We start from the raw sequence: 20742 nt of genomic DNA, 5'->3' as shown, positions 1-20742 counted from the left end.
AAATTGAATAATTCGAATTTCAAATGGAATAATTCGAATTACAAATAGAATAATTCATATTACAAATGGATAAATTCGAATTACAAATATAATAATTCGAATTACAAATGGAGTAATTCAAATTACAAATGGATAAATTCGAATTACAAATAAAATAATTCGAATTACATATAGAATAATTCGAATTACACTTACTTAAATGATTCGAATTACATCTGAAAAAAGTGTAGTCTATCTTCGAATTTGATGTAAGTTTGGAAGAACGATTACGGTATGCAAAGATTGAACCAAATCGAGTTGGTGTCCGTAGGCATTTTAGGGTAATTATCTCACTCAGTATGGACTTACCCCGATAAAAATTATATTGTCATAATATGAGCCGCAAAGACTTAAAAACGGTCCTAAACTACACATTTTCGAAGAAATTTTGAAATTTAGTGTGATACCTACCCGAAGTATTAGGTAGATATTGTCTAGTCCATTTCTCTCACAAAACCACCTCAGTCTACACATGTTTGTATTTGTATTGTTTTTCTGTGTTGGGAGCAGCATATCCCGTAATGTATGCTCCGGCTTCTTTTAGTCCGTGCCGGGATGGAGTAAAACCCGGGAGTGGATGCATCTCAGAGTTTTCCCTGGAGTCGTCCATGTAGGTAGTACGATAGGAAATATTTTGCTGCATGCACCGAGAACACAGCTTCCAGTGAGTCATCGTCATCATCAGAATACCAGACTTCCCCGCACACACAGCATTTTACACCAGACGATCATGTTCCAATACCTGTTGCACCAGTCTGTCCCATACAGGCATATCTCGCTCAAACCTGATCTAATGATCGGTACATGGAATGTATGGGTGTAGCAGCTGTCAGGTGTGGAGTTACGCCAGAGTTAAATAGCTGACACTGAAATTTAATAGGTTGGTTAGTGAGCACAATGGGAACAAGTGGCTAGATCATCTGGAAAGTTGCAACATTGGAACCGGAATTGATGAATTGTGAGCAACGGTTATGTCACTCTCGATCCCTGGAAAAAAATAAGCTAGGGCCTCAGTCACGTTTGGCAACAATCCGCTGACTAATCCGAAGACAGGACGAAAATAAGAGTACTACGTCGCATTATATATCTTCCCGTCAAGAAGGAATTCCAGCAAAGGTGAATCATACAGACCAATTTCGCTTTTGTCGTCCGTAGCAAAGACTCTTGAGGCTTTTCTCCTCACCAGCATCACAAATAGCTACACAGAAAAAAAAATTCATTCAATATATGAATAGTGTTCAAAAAAATTTTCCAATGTTCAGATTTTTGTATTTTATGAACCTAGTTCATAAAGCAATAAATACCGGTTTCTTTTTTGAATGTATCATAAACATTTAATATATGTATTCTATTTTGCAAAATATGAAGAAATTAATTTATTTCAAAATAATCTTCTTTAAAGAAAAAAAAATTGCTTATATTCCAAAACTCTTTTTATATTTTTCAAAAATTTATTTTTTCTATACAAATTTTTGTTTTTTTATTTTATTTTGAAACTATGTATTTTTTTATTTTATTTTCAAATTTGTTGTTTTTTATTTAATTTTGTAATTCCTGCCCCCCTATTCCGTAACTTTTTAACAACTTTACTCATTGTTTAGTCCCAATTTACATTAGGCGAGTTTACTTGCGGCAATTGTCAGTTTGTAGGTGAGAGAGGGTGCTGAGAGGCAAAGGGTTACCATATGCCTAACCTCTCTCTCCTACAAAATGACAATTGCAGCAAGTAAACTCGCCCAATGTAAATTGGGACTTATTTTACAACAATTTCATTTGTTTGTTTTGTAGTTGTTACAAAAACAAAAGAAATTTTAACAACTTTTCAATCGATAAAAGTTACAGAATAGGCCTACTGTTCTTTTAAAGGGTTCTCTTCTAATTGAATTTCCTAATTAATTATGTATCTTGTAAATCAGAACAATGTGAACCATACGTACATACATACTGAGTCCATCAGCCCTAGCTTGAATTTATAGAAGTTGCATTTATATTAAAGTAATTCAAAAATTGTATTTGCGAATTAATGCTATTGATATGGTGAGTGTCTTCCGAAAACAAATGAAATCGATGGTGGTTAGTTAGTGTGGTAGCGGTGAGTAGTGGTGGTGCGTGTAGATACGCTGGAGGGGAGGAAAGAAAAAAACAATAGAAGCAAATACACCATATCTTTGTAGGCAATGCACAAAAACCGGTTTTGCCAGAAAATAGTGGTTAACGTAGGAGAAATTTATTTTTGTATTTTAGAAAAGCATTCATACTTTTGCAAAAATAGTATTGTGTGCATGAGTAAAAAAAATTTGTCCATTCACTTTAAAAGAGGTACGTTCAAATTATGGATAACAAAAATTATGAACGGAATTAGTAAAAAAATTCATACTATTGTTTTTTCTGTGTATGCAGTGGCCTCATCAACATATGTTCCGCAAGCGGCACTGCACTGCATCAACAGGCCTTTGATATTGTCTAGCCAAGTTTGAAATTTTGGATAAGAAATCGAAGCACTCATAGTAATTTTCCTGAACTTCATCCACTCCAGACGGCATTGAGATCGTTAGGTTCAGGCATGCCACAGCTATATACGACAAGCTGAGATGTAGGAACAAGGTCTTCAAATTCCTAGCCTGCAACACTTGGGGTGCAGACAATAAAACCTTGTTGGCTACATACATATCACACGATAGGTCGGTCAGTCTGTGGTAAGCTATGTGGCGTCAGTGTGGTCCGCGCACATAAGTGCAACGCGTTGAAACAATATTCAAAACTGTCAACCTAATCAGGAGGGATCTTCATGATCGAGAGAGAGAGAGAGAGAAAGGTCCACCAATATAAGAGAAAACCCCTAAAACAACAAGCCTATCAAGCAGATTTTGATAACATTCATACAGGTGCAGTCGTAGATGCCATAAACAACTATGGTGTTAATGCGGTCCTCGGAGTACATACTCCATCTATCGTAGGTGAACAAACATGAACCTTGCGAGTCTAAGTGGAGGCAACCTGAAAAAGCTACGTGATAAATGGTCTCAGATGATCTGAAAGAAACGCCCATTAACAAGGCTGATCTAAATGGGTGTATAAGTAATTGTCATTGAATGCTGACAGAGGGTAAAGTTACCTGTATTAGAAGCAATAACTTATCGGGTTTATCCGACGTTCATAAAAAAGTTGTAAAGTCCGAAATTTAGTAGCGTCGCAGGAGAGACAGTGTTCTATATGGCTCCATCAGATCTAGTATAGTAATTAATGGTTTCGACAATCGTCACATAAACATAGATTTGTAAAATTTTCTCGTGTTCATCGGTTTCCTCCCATTTCTAAATGATGGTAAATATTGCGTACATTTCATCAAACAGAACAAATTATTTTATTTCGTCTTCAATTTGCCTTCATTTGACTTGGAATCTTTTAATTCTTCAATAACTTCTTGGGCTTTTTCCAATTTATCTTCCAACAGCTGTTGATTTCTTTCCAAACGTTCCAATTTGCGACGCATTCTCAGAAGTTCTTCGTGTTCCTAATAAGACACAAGTGGTCAAATTGTAGCTAATTCTTATCTCATTTCCCATTTACCTTTCTACGAAAATAAATATTTTCCTCGGCTCTTCCCTTTTCCAAAAGGCCAGATGGATCATGACTAAAATTTGTATTATTTCATAAAACATTAAAACAAAGCAGCGATAAATTACACTAAACTTACGGCAAATCTCTGGACATGTAACGAACCAAACGGAAATAATAAAATGATGCACGAAAATTTGGTCTTCTAATTCTAATCATTTTGTTTTGACGTAGGAAGAAAGAATTGGGACAATTTTAAATGACAAATAACAAATGACGTCGAATTCGAACATTGATATATTTAATATGGCAATACCGCTATGTATTGAATTTAGGTTTGTGGCTTTGCTACAAACAGAAAAGTCGGCAATATGGTGTAACAGATACTAGAACCGTAAATCCAACGAAAAATATTGCCAGATCGAATATTTAAAAATGTTTTCATTTAACGTCAATATCAGAATTAATACCCTAGACAGACGGCAGCGTTAATTTGAATTAGGAACTGCATTTATTTTTACCCTGACAGACGACAAATTCTGCATTTACGAAACAGCTGATTGCTGGTTAACATGTATTTTGTTGTTGTTTGAACTGCAAAATTTTGGTTGCACTGCATTATCTGTTTTTCCACTGCAATATCGGCCTTTGTCCTCTGTGCAAATCAATAGAATTTCCTACAGTATTGCCATATTAAAATTTAGTAAATGCAGATTAAATACTGTTCTATCTTCTGCATTAAGAATGTGGATAATGCACGAATTAATGTGCATTAAGGGAGTTAATGCAAATTAACGCTGCCGTCTGTCTAGGGTATAAAATATACAATGACTGAATGTTGATAAACAACTGTTTTGTTGTAGGTGCACTGCATTATCTTTGTGTACTGCTATATCCATTACTTGTTGCTAGTCGCAAATCGATGGGATGTGGATAATGCAGCGTTCAATTATATCAAGATTACCGACAATTGTAGGTAAAATTAAAATGCTAATTAATATAAGTAATTAACGATATTTACCGGTAAGTTAACAACCAAAATAAAGTTGCCGCTAAGTCCTACCAATATCAACTTTATTGAAACGTTTTCATTCATAATTTTGCCTTTTAATTTTATCGACATTTGTTGGAAACTCAAAAAAATAAGTTAGAGAATCGCACTTACTTACTTAGCTGGCCCATTACAGAACATTTGTTCTATAGGCCGAACTAAGAAAAGATCTCCAATTCTCTCTATTTGTTGCTTCGCTTTCTGGAATACCGCGCCTTTTCATCTCATCATCCACTTTTTTGCGCCATCTATTCCTTGGCCTGCCAATTATGCGTGCACCGCCAAGCGGTCCGTGTTTATACACCTTTTTAGCGGGGTCATCATCGCTCATTCTTATGATATGGCCTAGCCAACGCAATCGCTGCATCTCGATACGTTTAACAATATTGATGTCGTTGTACAGCAGATACAGCTCGTGGTTCATGCGACGTCGATATTCACCGTCAACGCAGATTGGTCCGTAGTTCTTTCGAAGAATTTTTCTCTCAAACACACCAAGCACTGCCATGTCTGCTTGCGCAAGTACCCAGGCTTCGGAGCCATACATCAGCACGGGTAGTATCAGTGTTTTGTAGAGCGTTATTTTTGTTTGACAAGATGTGGCTTTGTTTTTAAACTGCTTACATAAACCAAATTAGCATCTGTTGGCCAATACAATTCTTTTTTTTTATTTCACAACTGATGTCGTTTGTTGTGTTTACGGAGGTGCCGAGGTAGACGAAGTCTTTTACTACCTCAATATTATAGGAACCAACTTCCACAGTCGGTCCGAGCTCAATGGACGCATTGCGCGTCGACACCATCAACTTGGTCTTCTCACCGTTTACCGCCGGACCCACTTTAGCAGATTCTCCTTCGACCTTCATAAAGGTATCAGTTACTTCTTTTACTGATCGGCCTATGATGTCTATATCATCAGCATAAGCAAGTAACATGTGACTATTGGTGTAGATTGTGCCACTTCTTTTGACGTTTGCCTCTCGTATAACCTTTTCTAGCAGGATGTTGAAGAGGTCACACGAAAGGCTGTCTCCTTGTCTGAAACCTCTTTTGGTACCAAACTCTTCGGAGAGGTTCTTTCCTATTTTAACTGAGGACCTCGTGTCAGTTAAAGTCATTTTACAAAGCCGGATGAGCTTTGCGGGAATACCAAATTCAGACATGGCTTGGAATACCTTTGAGCGCAGCGGACTGTCGAAGGCTGCTTTATAATCGACAAAAAGGTGGTAGGTGTCGATCTGCATCTCTTGGGTCTTCTCCAGGATTTGCCGCAGGGTAAATATCTGGTCAATGGTGGACTTGCCAGGTCTAAAGCCGCATTGGTATGGTCCAATAATCTCGTTGACCATTGGCTTTAGTCGTTCGCACAATATCCCTGACACGATCTTGTAGGCAATAGGGAGTAGACTTATGCCCCTATAGTTAGAGCATACAGTCTTATCTCCCTTCTTGTGGACGGGGCACAGGATACTCAGGTTCCAATCGTCGGGTACTCGTTCTTCCTGCCAGATGGTGCTAACTAGCTGATGAATACACCTTATCAGCGTGTCGCCTCCGGTTTTGAACAGCTCGGCTGGTAAGCCATCGGCCCCTGCTGCCTTATTATTCTTCAGCCGATTTATTGCTGTCTTTACCTCATCTTGGCTGGGCGGTATACATTCAATACCATCTTCTGGGATTGGGACTGTGGTATCTTCGTCGTCTTCGCTGCTATTGGATACCAACAGATTTGAAAAATGTTCTTTCCATATCCTGAGTACACTATCTGTATCAGTTACCAAATTACCTTGCTGGTCTCTACAGGAGGATGTGCCTGTACCAAAGCCGTCAGTTTGATGCTTGACTCTTTGGTAGAATTTTCGGACTTCATTCTGGCTCCTGTACATCTCGATTTTTTCACACTCCCGCTTTTCCATCTCTCTCTTTTTCCTGCGGAAAAGACGTTTCTCCTCTCTCCTTTTCTCCCTGTATCTCTCTCGTGCGCTACGCGTTGCTACGGATTGTAAAGTAGCCTTATATGCCGCATTTTTCTCTTCGGTGGCAGCACGACACTCCTCATCATACCATGGATTCCTTGGTGGAGGTCTCTGGTATCCAAGTATGGATTTTGCGGCTGTTTGCATGGAGTGGGCAATGCTTTGCCATTGCGCTGATATGTTATCGGGATGAGGAGGGCTTTGATTAAGCAATTGGGCTAGTTGAGTGGAATATGCTGTGGCTATCTGTTGTGATTGCAGCTTACCGATGTCTAACTTTCGTGTTGTGTCTGTTCGTACTTTGTTTGCTACGTTTAAGCGGGTGCGTACCTTTGCTGCAACAAGGTAGTGGTCCGAATCAATGTTTGCGCCTCGGAACGATCGTACATCCAACACGCTCGATGAATGTCTTCCATCTATCACAACATGATCAATTTGGTTTCTTGTTTTCTGATCTGGAGACAGCCAGGTGCCCTTATGAATATCGAGATGATTAAATCTGGTACTGCTAACTACCATGTTTTTTGCAGCTGCAAAGTCTATCAGTCTCATACCATTGTCAGATGTTTCACTGTGGAGACTGAATTTCCCGACTGTTGGGCCAAAGATATTCTCCTTTCCAATTTTGGCATTAAAATCGCCTAGAATGATTTTAATGTCATGGGCAGGGCAACGGTCATATGTTTCTTCTAAGCGCTCGTAAAATATATCTTTGGTCTGTTCATCCTTTTCTTCAGTGGGAGCATGAGCGCAAATAAAGCTGATGTTGAAGAATTTAGCTTTTATTCGAATTGCAGCAAGTCTTTCATTCATTGGAGTGAAGCTGAGAATCGCACTAGTGAACTAAATTTTACACTGACATTCGATGGTTTCAATATTTATGAATTAGCTGATTGCTGGTAAATGTTTTGTTGTTTGAACTGAAATTTCTTGGTTGCAGTGTATTGTCTTTTCACACAAAGGGGGATATTGACAGATATTGACCCCCTCCCTGTAAACGTTGCTTCAGAATGTAAACCTTCAAAACGCCTATTCACATGTCTTATCATTTTTCCTCCTCTTTCATATTGCCCGAAACTAAGAATTAAAAACTGAGAATAAACCTATATTTTATTGAAGAAAAAAATATAAATAAAAATCAATATTTGGAATTTGACTCATCAGTAAAGATGATATGGAAAGCTATACTCATCCCGATCTAAATTTGAAATACATACAGACATATGTATGTCTGCCGAAAAGAAGGAGATGTACCCGCATTTATTTGCCCTAAATTGTCTGGCACGTTTTGGCCATTGACATTGCCCTTATTTTGGCTATCGAAAATGGTATAAAAGTTAACATCGACATGATTAGAAATTAGTTCTTATCAAAGCTACTACTTGACACCTTTCCGCTTTCGATAATAATTAACGCTTCCGCTGTTGCAAATTTCATTTAAAATGAATTATTTTTTACTCATTTCCTATGCCTTAATTTTATACTTTGGCCTAGAAACCAGGACATTGTCTAAGGCTGATGATAGTCCTGGATTTTTTGTAAAAATTGCCAAAAATGTACCACGTTTAGGTAGGCGGTCGGATAGAATTTTTTCACCCGGATTTTGGAGGACTTACAAGGCCATACCACGCATTGGAAGAAATGCAGAAAGGGTAAGGTTAACAACTTCCCGTAAAGGGGTAATTTTTATAATTTATTTTCACTTTTAGGTTGCTTCAGCAAATTCCTTGACCAATTGGCTTGAGACTCCTTTCATGGTGAAAATAGCAAAACGATTTCCTCCAAGTAGTTTAAGTTCAACATTTGCCGACAAAGATTTAACATTGGTCCAACCAGTCAATACTGCAACCCTAAAGGAACTCATTGATACCCAAACCATCGTTAAGGAAAATGTGAAATTTATTCATTGGAAAGATTTTGACAAGGCTTTGCAAATGGATAGTGAACTTTTTGGTAAAATCAGTTCAATTGGACGCAAACCAGATGAACATTTGAAGGAGGACTTTTCTCAGGACAATTTCACTCCGATAATAAAGAATATGGTCGATACGGATGGCACGGATTTTGTTCTTTATAGCCAAGATCAAGAAAGAGGATTTTATGCTCCTGAATTTGTACGTTATAACATTATGTAATGAAAAAATGCTATGTTGATAAAGGAGACAACAATTTAATAAATATATTCTGTAATGTATTTACAATTCATAACTGAGATATTACCAGATTGATCAATGCTAGAATTATGAAGTTTGGCTCGGAAATGTAAGATAAGGCCAGAGGTTATTCAAATTAAAACGCCAAATTATGAATGAAAAGGCTTGAATAAAATTTGACTACGCTATGGTAAGTCTTAGCGACAACTCTATTTTCATCGCTAACTTACCAACAATTTTGTAAGTTTCCGAATTAAGGACATTTATTTTCGGTGAATAAAAATTAAATTTAACAAGTAAGAATGCAGTTAAGTTCGGCCATGCCGAACTTTTTATACCCTCCACCACGAACTGTATTGAAGTGAATCAATTACTCCGATTGAATAATGTGGCTACAACTTTCAAAGTACTGAAAATTGGGGAAAAAATTGGGATTTGAACCGTTTCATTGTGATATTGATGGCACAACCTTCAAAATACCGAAAATCGGCAAGTACGCTTCTATTGGGGCTATTTGAAGGCATGGACTTATACTATACATATAATAATTCTCTTCAGCAACATCTAACGCCCATGGAAGTATAAATACCAAATTTTAGTCATATCGGTGATATATTGAGGCCACAATTTTCAAAATACCGAAAATCGGGAGGTACCATTCTATGGGGGCTATCTGAGGACGTCGACATATACCGACAAATGTCAGGTGGAAAGTTGTAAACACCAGCTTTAATCTTCTACCAAAATGTCAGCCAGAAAAATTTCAGCTAGGAAGTTTTGTACCTTCAACGAAGACTAAGTACCAAATTTCAGCCATTTCGGTGGGATATTGAGGCCACAACCTTCAAAATACAGAAAATCGGGAGATACTGTTCTATGGGGGCTATACGAAGGCGTGGACCGAAAATTTTCAGGTTAAACATTTTACTCCCCCAGCTAACACTAAATACCAAATTTCAGTCATTTCGTTGGGATATTGAGGGCACGACGTTCACAATACCGAAAGTAGGGAGGTACCGTTCTTTGGGGGCTATATGAAGACGTGAACCTATACCGACAAATTTGAGGTGAAAAGTTTTGTACCTCCAAGCAGACTAAATACCAAATTTGAGCCATTTCGGTGTTATAATGAGACTAAAACCTTCAAAATACCGAAAATCGGGAGGTATCATTCTTTAGGGGCTATATAAAAATGTGGACCGATACCGACCGTTTATGGGGGCTATACTAAACCGTGGTCCTATATAAACCATTTTTGGTAGAAATGTTTTTAGCCTCTGGAGACACAAACTACCAAATTACAAAATGGTTACAAGGCTATGAAAAGCTTTTTACCTTTTTTGAATGTAAGTGTTGATTTATTTTTCTTAAACTCATTTAAGGTTCGTTGTCCAATTTAAAGAAAATTAGGGGTGGTTTATCGGTAATTTTACACTCGATTCCACTATCTTTCCTTCCTGACTTTGATTTTGGCTGGGCTATTTGTTTCATGAAATCTATAATTCCTATATTTTCGTGACTTTTGCACATGTTTTCAAATATACTCGACTAAATATTCATAAATGAGCAAAATTTCTGTTTATTTCTGCCGTTTTCATAATGAAATATAACAGGTTTTCCCTTTTCTAGGATAGCGTTTTTCCTTGGCGCCTACTTATAATAGTTTTGGTATAAAATGTATTATTTTAGCACACAGGAACACATGTTCTATTCGCATTAATATTGCGGAAAAAGACCGATAATAACCTGTTATTTAACAAAATATTTAAACAAGTTAAAAACCCGAATATTTTTGACGCATCGAAAACAGGATTAACAAACTTTTATTTATTATTCTAGGTTATAGGGTTGCCGTGGATCCATGTTTTTCACATTTTTAATTGCCACAGGACCAACATATTTTTCAGTATTTAGTTTTTTTGTTATTGGGCAGGGGTTTCTAAAATACTGAGGTGTTATTTTTGGTATAAGGGCGAAACCTATAGCTCTGCGTGTTGCGTGTGCGTTCAAAAATACAAAAACAAAATACATGTATTTCAAATTGAGAACAACAACAAATACATGTATTTTGTTTTTGTATTTTTGAACGCTCACGCAACACGCAGAGCTATAGGTTTCGCCCTAATTGAAAACCGAATATTTTTGACACTCACTGTATATGGTTTGTAGGGTCTACAACTATTATTTCGAGTAGTTACAAACGGAATGGCAAACTTAATATACCCCCCATAGTATGGTGACGGGTATAAAAATTGTACTTCTTCAAATCTCTTACACACAGAGAAGAGATATTGTAGGAGCAATCATATTCTAAGAACAAAATAGAGTATTTTAAAAATCTGAAAATATATATTGTTGGTACAGCTCTATATTTTTTGTCACATTATGTTTTCTGACACAAAATATATAGTTGAAAAAACAATATATATTTTTAGAATTTTAAAATATACTAGTTTGTTCTTAGAATACGATTGCTCCTACAATATCTTTTCTCTGCGTGTAGATCAACATTAGGGTTATGACTTTTTGACATTTTTTCTCAAAAATGATTTCCTGTAGCAGGGATGAATGAACTTTTGTCTAATAATCACTACGCTATCGTTTATTTCTTTGAAATGTAAAAAAAGTTTAGGCACAAATCGATTTTAAAAATATAATTTTTTAAAAAAATATATGAAATGAAAAAAATTGTTTTTTTCAAAAATTATTTTTTGTTGCACGAATGAATAAATATAAGCCTACTAATAACTATTATATGCTCTGTTCCAGAACCTACAAGAAGCTACTACTTTTTACTACGATAACACTTTTTCCTTTATGTTATCGAAAAAAATAGTAAAAATTAGTAGATTCTTGCAGTACTGGAACAGACCAATAATGTTTATTTCATTCAAATATTGAAAAAGGTCATGCACAAACCACTTTGAAAAAATTTTAAATTTTTTGTTTTTTGTTAAAAAATTATATCTTTAAATAAAAGCGTTTACGACATATTTACGATTCTCAGAAGAAAATTAGTGAGAAATAAATGTTATGTCAGTTTAATTATCTCATGTGACTCTAAAGTTTATTTTCAATTGTATATCTGCCTACAGTAACTTCAAAACATTATCCATAATTTTGATAAATTCAAATTTTAAAATCATTTTGTGCGTGAGGTTTTTTCACCATATTTTTTATGTTAGAACATCTTTTTCATGGGTGGAGAGAGGATGTTTGTCAACGAGAGTAATAACAGTGCTCTTGCGGCTGCGGAATGCTGTTTTATAATAAAGAGTTGTGTGTATTGTATAATAGAAGACGTAGAAGCGAAGAAGGGGGCTTTTGGTGCTTGCGTGTATGCGTCAAACTCGTGTGTTTCTTGTTTTGTTATTGTTAACCAGCGCAGCAGGTGAAGAGGATAAGAAGAAATGGTATGAATTATTTTGTTTTTTTCTTTCTTCAGTGTATTAGTTGCCAGCGTAGCGTCAAGACGGTAAAGTGAGTGAATAAATCAATGTTTTGTGTTTTCTAAAAGAAATTCTGTTTTTAGTAAATTAAATGCCCAATACATTTTATAATTGAATCGAAAAGTTGAATGGAATTATTTTATTGGACAAGGAAGAAATCGCATTTAATATTGGTAATTACATACATATGTATATTTGAAATATGGTATATCCATATTTATTGATTACATAATCATTTGATTCCAGATGCCGATTCCCCACTGATGATGTCAACTTTGAGGAAAATTTGTTTTATTTCACAACTAAGGAGAAGCGTTCAACTACGTTTCTATATATTTTTCTTTTTAAAAGTGAAGTGAAGTGAATCTCCAGCCACAACATATGGTGCCATAGGGGGTTGTTACACTCTTCGGGCTGTTTGCACAAGAAGTATGGACTTGCCCCTAAAAAAACTTTTACCATCGTAATTGAGGCAGCGAATGCAAGTTGCTTCAACACAAATCAAAGTGATTCGATATTAGGTCTTAAAGTGAACTTATCCCCAATTTTGTGTGGGAGGTACCGGAAGGGGTGGACAAATATAGTCTATACTTGAAACTGAATTATATCTTGTAGATATATTAGGATGTGTAAAGTATAGACCTATTCGGCCACTCCCTTCAAGAGTTACCGTACGAACAATTTTTCCGAACACTTTTGAACTTTTGTGGGGGAGGTACCTGAAGGAGTGGACCGATATGGCTTATCTTCAAACTTAAACTATGTTTTGACAAAATATTACTAAGGCCATATTTTAGAGCGAATCGGCAGATCCGTTCGAGAGTTATCTTGCGCTCCAACCACCCCACACGGTGTCATAGGGGTTTTTTTGCAACTTTCATGCTATTTTCTCAGGAAGTATGGACTTGCCCCTGATGAAACTCGTACCGTCGTATGGAGGGCAGTGAGTACAAGTTGCTGAAACAAAAATCAAAGCGATTCGAAAGATGGCCCTAAACTGAACTTTTCCAAAATTTTGTGTGGGAGGTACCCGAAGGAGTGGACCTATTGTGACCATATTGGAACCTCATCTATGTCTGGTAGAAAGTTCACGATGTGTAAAGTATGGAGCAGATCGGTTACTTACTTTAAGAGTTATCGTTAGCACAATTTTTCCGAACATTTTCGAGCTTATGTGGGGGAGGTACCGGAAGGAGTGGACCGATATAACCCATCTTCGAACTTAAACTAAGTTTGGACAAAATATTACGAAAGCCAAAATTTGAACCGAATCGGTTCATCCGTTCGAGAGTTATCGTGCGCTCCAGCCAGCAGGACAGACAGACAGACAGACGGACGGACATGGCTAGATCGACTCCAAATTGTCTGAAACACATTTCGTCCAAACATACTTGGGGTCTAAAACCATTATTTCGATGAGGCACATTTTCATCGTGTCAAAGTGTATATACCCTCCTTAGCCTAAAGACTGAGGGTATAAACAACACAATTTGTGTGTATATTATAGAGATATCAAGTGAGCTCTTACTGAGAGCAAGAGAGCATACATTTCAAAGTGTTTTACATTGAAATTTATGCTCCATTGCTCTCAGTTATTACCCACTGGTGCATGTGTTTGTTTTTTTTTTTTTGTGCCTTTTGGGTTTGTATTTGTTTGCACCCAAACATAAATTTGTTTGCACCCAAACATAAATTTGTTTGCACCCAAACATATAAATTGTTTGCACCCAAACATAAATTTGTTTGCATTCAAACATATATTTGTTTGCAGGACCCAAACATATGTTATGTTTGGGACTGTTGCAAACATATATTTGTTTGCTGCAAAATATGTTTGGGACATATGTTAGAGATACCTTTTTTTTCTGCGTGTATAGAAGAGAATTTGGATATTTGCAAGACAGTTTTGGATTACAAGCGGAAACAAGAACAACAAGTAAAACATGGGATCTTACCCAATATACAAAAATACAAAAAGTTATGCAAAGATATAAAAAAGCACAAAAAGTCTTATTGCGGAAGGGGAACTCAAAAATTATAAGGAAATTAATTTGCAAGGATTCAGTGTCAACTAACACCCAAAACAAAAGACGATCAAATAAAAGTTTGGAAAACATATTTCGAAAAAACGTTGAACATAAGCCAGAACCACGAAGAACACTTCCACATCTCAAAAATACATCCCACGAATGCTATGGTTAAACCAGGAGCAGCTATTAATAATCCCGGCAGAATGTTTTAACGCCTGTAGCAGCATAATGGCTGAAAAACTGCACCAATTATTCATGAATATGTGAGGAGAGGAAAACTGGAAGAGTTATTAGTGTAAAGGGAAAAAAGAACAAAGTGTGGCAACTAGAAAGGTATATCCTTATTGCCATCAATACTACAAATATTTAACAAAATCATATGGAAAAGAATAGCCGATCCATTAAAATACAATCATTATTGAACAATGGAATATATCGTCACCATAAATGCCCGAAGGGGAATTAATAGTGAAACCAAAACCGCTGAAGCGCTTAGTTTTGAGATCCTCCATTAAACAAAATCTGCAATATTACCCGATTTTCCGAAATGCCATTTCTTGAATAGCATCGTTGTTTTTGCTTAAAATTTTGCCAGAGCATGTATTTTAGCTTTATGTATCAGATTACGTCAAAAACGAATTTCGATTTTCATGTCGGTTACGTCTTCGGGCATTTATGGTGACGATATGTAATTAAAGCCTATTTCCAGCGTTCGTAGTCTAAGAAAAAGCGTTCGATGCTTTTAATGGGTAAAACAGTGTGGTTCAGAAATCGATTTTCTTGGCCAAAAACCCCAATTTTTGTCGTTACAGATTGTTGATTCCTATATGGGATTAGGTGAAAATTATGCAAGGTGCTGGCGTAGCGTGCTCCTAAAGATGAAAATTGTTCCCAATTTTGAAAAATACGTAATTTTGGCAAATTTCTGGCCAAAGAAATAACTATTTCTCGGAGACTAGAACAGATATTGTGTACATTTTTCTTTTGTTATATAGGTAGGATTGTTGCCTTTAAGAACCGTTTTAATAAATTATGATAGCATTTATACCAAGTGAGCTATTTTATTTTCCCTCAGGTACTTAATTTAGTGAAATTCTCACTTTAGTGAACTAGAACTTTTAGGGAACGAAACTTTGTTCCATAAGTTTCGTTTTTGCAGAATGATGCTTAGAGTGTCGTCTTTCAGCACATATATACTTTTGTATGCGTCCTGTTCCGTCCTTTTAACATTTTCAAATTTATTGAAATTACATGGGTAAAAATGAGTGTGTTTTCCGTAACGTTTCCCATATTAATTATAGCTACTTTACACAAATGGATATTTTTTAAATATATGGATATATTCAAAATAAGCTGTGTCTTTTTACGTGATAATTTGTCATAAAATGGACCATAAAAAATAATTTACGTGGAAGCTGTGTTAGTGGTAATACAAAAAAAATGGGTAAAAATGTGTTGAAGTAAACGAGTTTTTTTGTGTTCTTTCTTGATTTCTGGTCAAACCACGCCACATTTAGACCTGTGCTCAAGGAAGCAATTAAAGAATACCCCTTGGGCAACATGGTTCTAATGTATAATATTTCGATATATACACTGCATCTCCCTAAAATCGATGCTGACATTTTGAAGTTTTGATTTCGGCGTTTTTCGAATTTTTCTTATAATTAGAGGATGCAACCAGATAATGATTCACACTGTATGTAGGATTGTAGAACTCGTGATTAAACCTGGTTTGTTCTATAACTCATGAGTAGACATCGGATTTTTGCATGTTTTTTATTTCTCATCCGATTGGAATCAAATTTTGGATCTAGGCGTTTTAAGGGTCAGTTTTTCGATATTTGGGGTCATATCAAAAACATGCAAAAAATATGCAAAAAATATGCAAAATATATGCAAAAAATATGCAAAAAAATATGCCAAAAAATATGCAAAATATGCAAAAAATATGCAAAATATGCAAAAAATATGCAAAATATGCAAAAAATATGCAGAATATGCAAAATATGCAAACAGTTTTTGGCCGAAAATCGTCATAAAAGTCGTAAAATTGTCAATTAATGTTAGAAAAATCGTCAAAAATCTTCAAAATGTTCTAAATTAAGATAGTTGGCCGTTTAACGTTGATTTTTTAGCAGATTATTGTGTTATCGAGACCTCTTACGACAGTGTGGTGTTGGGTATAAAAGTATGGTAACCCAGCAAAATTTGACGGAAGGGGTTCTTTGCGATGACGTGATTTCATGTCATCTTTTGCATTGGTTCAAAGGAAGTCGTGAAAGATCCGATCTTTTCATCAGCATTTGTACCCATTCCATCGATCCAATAGAGATGATGTTTGTGTTTTTATTTACACACCTGTTTATTTTCATTTTGGTATGTTCCAGTACTGCAAAAATCTACTAATTTTTACTATTTTTCCGATAACATAAAGGAAAATTTGTTATCGTAGTAAAAATAAGTCGATTCTTGCAGTTTCTGGAACAGACCAAAGTTGTTAGAACTGTCGTCGTGATGTTGTCTTACATTTCCTGCATATTAAACAACTAAAACTTCTAAACAATTGGTATTATATTGTTACGAATGTAACTGATAGGTTTAAGTTAGTTTAGTTTAATTTCCGTTAATTTAAAAATTTGAATTGTAACGTAAAGTTTTTATTACGCAGTTACTTTATTTAAGCAACAACAACTACCATGTAGAACTCTCTTCATTATTCTAGATGTTACTTTACCTTTCATTAATGTGCTTTTATTTTGTTTTGCCATAATCATGTAGTTATTGTTTAGTTTGTTACTTCTTTGCACATGTTTGTTGTTGTTACGTCATTACTGTGCTTGTCGTCCAATTGTATTCCCCCATGTATGTATGTGAGTATGGTTGTTCGCTTAGTGCGAATGTGCGTCTGTGTGTTCGCTGCACAGATTCGAGATGTTGCCATATGTGTTCTGGAGGACTCTAGAACAGGGAGACTTTGGGGTATAAATACCGGTGAAATGGCAATGACGGAGTAGTTGTGTTTTAAGCGTTGAACTGAACAGATCGGTTAAATAAGAGCTGCGTGCTAACTAGAGACTTGCTGTGTGCTTTGTAATTAAAGTCGGTTCTGAATAAGTGTAATAAAGTTAATAAAGCATTGTAGAAACGTAATCTAAAACGAACCCTGTTTTATTTGGTACAAATCGTATCGGGGAATAAAACAACGTCTACACGGAGATTAGTTAAATCTAATTCCGTAACAATTGGTGTCAGCAGTGAGATTACGAACATCCTACAATGAAGTTTAAGGATCTACGAGTGGAAGACTTGAAGAAGGAGCTAAGTAAGTTGGAGTTGTGTTCTACTGGCAACAAGGCCGAACTACAAAAACGCTTGTTGGAAGAGTTCGAGCGCCGTGGAATGAACATCGATGAATATGAGTTCAACGGTAAAGAGGAAGTCGAGTTATCGGCAAAGTGCGAATCCAGCGTTGAGGAAGTTTCGTCGGTAGCTGCCAGGGGTGACGATTTGAAATCAATGCTGGCTATGATGATGCTGGAAATGAACAAGAAAAATGAAGAAACTTCCAGACTTATGGCGGAAATGAAATCTGACAACTGTAAGATGTTAGAAGAGATGTCTAGAAAGAATGAAGAAACTTCCAGACTTGTGATGGAAATGAAAGCGGAAAATTGCAGAATGGTTGAAGAAAATTCCAGTAAAATTATGGAGAAATTAGATGCTAAAATGGAAGAAAATTCCAGAAAGAGTGAAGAATATTCCAGAAAATTAGAGGAAAAGTTAGAAGAGAACTCTAGAAAAATCACCGAAAACTTAATGGCAGAGAATTCTAGGATGTTTGAAGAAAATTCAAGAAACTGAAAAGAGGAGTTGGAAGAGAATTCTAGAAAAATTAACGAGAAACTAGAGAACATCACGATAGTGATTGAAAAGAGAGTAGAAAACGTGGAGGTGCAAATTAAAGAGTTGGATAAGAAGATTCTGTCTGTTGACGAGAAATTTCTGGCCCATGACGAGAAATTTGTGAACCTGGAGAAGAAAATGTCGGAACTGGAAATTAAAGGCGGTCCAGTGAGAGCTATCCATAACACGTTAAAAATTAAGCCTCCAGTGTTCGACGGCTCTACCTCTTTCAATGTGTTCAAATTACAGTTCGAGACAATGGCTGCTAGAGATTCTTGGAACGACAACGACAAAGCGGTATCACTCCTGATGGCATTGAAGGGTGATGCTGCTGACGTATTACAGAGTATTCCCGCCGCTTCTAGGAACAACTATGGAGATATAATGGCTGCTCTTGAACGTAGGTACGGTAGTGAACACAAGCAAGAGATCTACCGAATGGAACTGAGGGGAAGAGTCCAGAAGCCAAATGAGACTTTACAAGACTTTGCGGCTGATATAGAGCGGTTGGCGCAGTTGGCATATCCAGGAGAGACACATCCATTGGTGGACCGCATAAAGATTGAGACATTTGCAAGTGGTATTCGTGATCCAGAGATAAAATTTGCAACGTATGCGGCACCGATAGGAACATTTGCAGAAACCGTGTCATTTGCCCTGGCCCAAGAAACCGCGAGGATGGTGGTGAAACCTAAAGCCTACAAGGTGAGGAGGCTGCAAGTTGAGGACAACAATTCCCAGACCGTTGTCGATCCGCTAAAGGATGCACTAATGCGTGTGAAACGAGGGGCTGGTAAAACGAGAAAGACTTGCTACAACTGTCGTAAAGCTGGACACATTGCACGAGAATGCATATTGCAACGACCAAGGCTCAGATCCACCTCACCGCCTTCAAAAAGCGACGACCAACCGGTGGCCAAGAATCTGGAAAGAGAGACATTAGGTGAATCGAATAAAATGAATTCCGTCAATCACGAGGCGCCGCTGGCAGGGGATGAAAACGATGGTCCCACAATTTCTATAGCCATAGTCCGGCAGGAGAATCACAACCTAACGGTTAAAGGCTTCGTCAATGGTGTATTGCGTACCTTGACATTGGACACCGGTGCAACAAAGTCCATAATTAGACCGGATTTGGTAAAAGGGAAGGTATTGCCGTTAAATGGAGTCAAATTGCGGACGGCCACAGGCGAGACTACAACGGTGCATGGAAAGGCCTACCAAAGGCTGAGCATGGGTAGAAAATCGGTAAATTTCGATTTTGTAGTGGCCGATATTATGGACGAAGTTATACCTGGTGTAGACTTCATGATTGCCTTCGATATAAACCTAGACATAAAGCACCGTGTGATGACTTGGTCCAATGTGGAAATACCGATTAATGTGGGATACAAAGAGAAGAAATGCATGTGTCGCCCTAGCGCAGAATCTGACGAAATCGCTGTAGATGTCCGTACGCTGAAGGTGGAAGCCGCCGAAAAATGGCCAGTACGAAAGCGGAAAAATCTCGCAACGAGGAGGAAAAAGCGAAGATGTACGTCGAGGAAACGTCCATCGAAAAGCGGCCGTACAACAAGGAAGGACAAGTCCGATGAAGACCAGGTGGCACTTAGGAAGGTGACCACAAAGAAAGAAGGTATAACGTCAAGATTCCTGGAGAGAAAGCAACGTCCAGAAGAGCAGAAGTCCAGGGCTGACGCAGTAGAGGGTACATCTAAATCGGTTGCCACCACTACGGAACGAGAACTGCGTCTAGTCAAGAGGAACAGGCTTAAGCGGGAGGCAGTGTTACCAATGCCCATACCACAGAGAGGGAACTGTGCCTATTCGGGACGAACAGGCTTAAGCGGGAGGCAATGTTACGAATGTAACTGATAGGTTTAAGTTAGTTTAGTTTAATTTCCGTTAATTTAAAAATTTGAATTGTAACGTAAAGTTTTTATTACGCAGTTACTTTATTTAAGCAACAACAACTACCATGTAGAACTCTCTTCATTATTCTAGATGTTACTTTACCTTTCATTAATGTGCTTTTATTTTGTTTTGCCATAATCATGTAGTTATTGTTTAGTTTGTTACTTCTTTGCACATGTTTGTTGTTGTTACGTCATTACTGTGCTTGTCGTCCAATTGTATTCCCCCATGTATGTATGTGAGTATGGTTGTTCGCTTAGTGCGAATGTGCGTCTGTGTGTTCGCTGCACAGATTCGAGATGTTGCCATATGTGTTCTGGAGGACTCTAGAACAGGGAGACTTTGGGGTATAAATACCGGTGAAATGGCAATGACGGAGTAGTTGTGTTTTAAGCGTTGAACTGAACAGATCGGTTAAATAAGAGCTGCGTGCTAACTAGAGACTTGCTGTGTGCTTTGTAATTAAAGTCGGTTCTGAATAAGTGTAATAAAGTTAATAAAGCATTGTAGAAACGTAATCTAAAACGAACCCTGTTTTATTTGGTACAAATCGTATCGGGGAATAAAACAACGTCTACACGGAGATTAGTTAAATCTAATTCCGTAACAATATGAAGTCCCAACCATCGAGCTAAAAATAGAATCGGACTGTACACATTAGCTCTGTTC

General features: G+C 37.0%; 2 protein-coding genes across 2 annotated transcripts; one reads left to right on the top strand and one right to left on the bottom strand.

The window, feature by feature from the left end:
- Nucleotides 1-3375: 3375 nt before the first annotated feature.
- LOC141387523 (uncharacterized) lies at nt 3376-3836 on the bottom strand. The gene is made up of 3 exons (XM_073957385.1): nt 3737-3836; nt 3610-3673; nt 3376-3553 (listed from the first exon to the last, which is right to left on the bottom strand). Exons 1-3 carry the CDS (start codon nt 3814-3816, stop codon nt 3404-3406), a joined length of 294 nt encoding a protein of 97 aa, XP_073813486.1. The 5' UTR covers nt 3817-3836; the 3' UTR covers nt 3376-3403.
- A 4230-nt stretch (nt 3837-8066) lies between these two features.
- Nucleotides 8067-8759, top strand: LOC141386668 (uncharacterized). The gene is made up of 2 exons (XM_073955585.1): nt 8067-8276; nt 8334-8759. The coding sequence occupies exons 1-2, from the start codon at nt 8067-8069 to the stop codon at nt 8757-8759; spliced, it is 636 nt and encodes a 211-aa protein (XP_073811686.1).
- The last annotated feature ends 11983 nt before the right edge of the window (nt 8760-20742 follow it).

Source organism: Musca autumnalis, unplaced genomic scaffold (assembly GCF_047663935.1).
Source record: "Musca autumnalis isolate F117 unplaced genomic scaffold, ASM4766393v1 scaffold_5, whole genome shotgun sequence".
Taxonomy (NCBI): domain Eukaryota; kingdom Metazoa; phylum Arthropoda; class Insecta; order Diptera; family Muscidae; genus Musca; species Musca autumnalis.
This window is presented reverse-complemented; position numbering and strand designations above follow the sequence as displayed.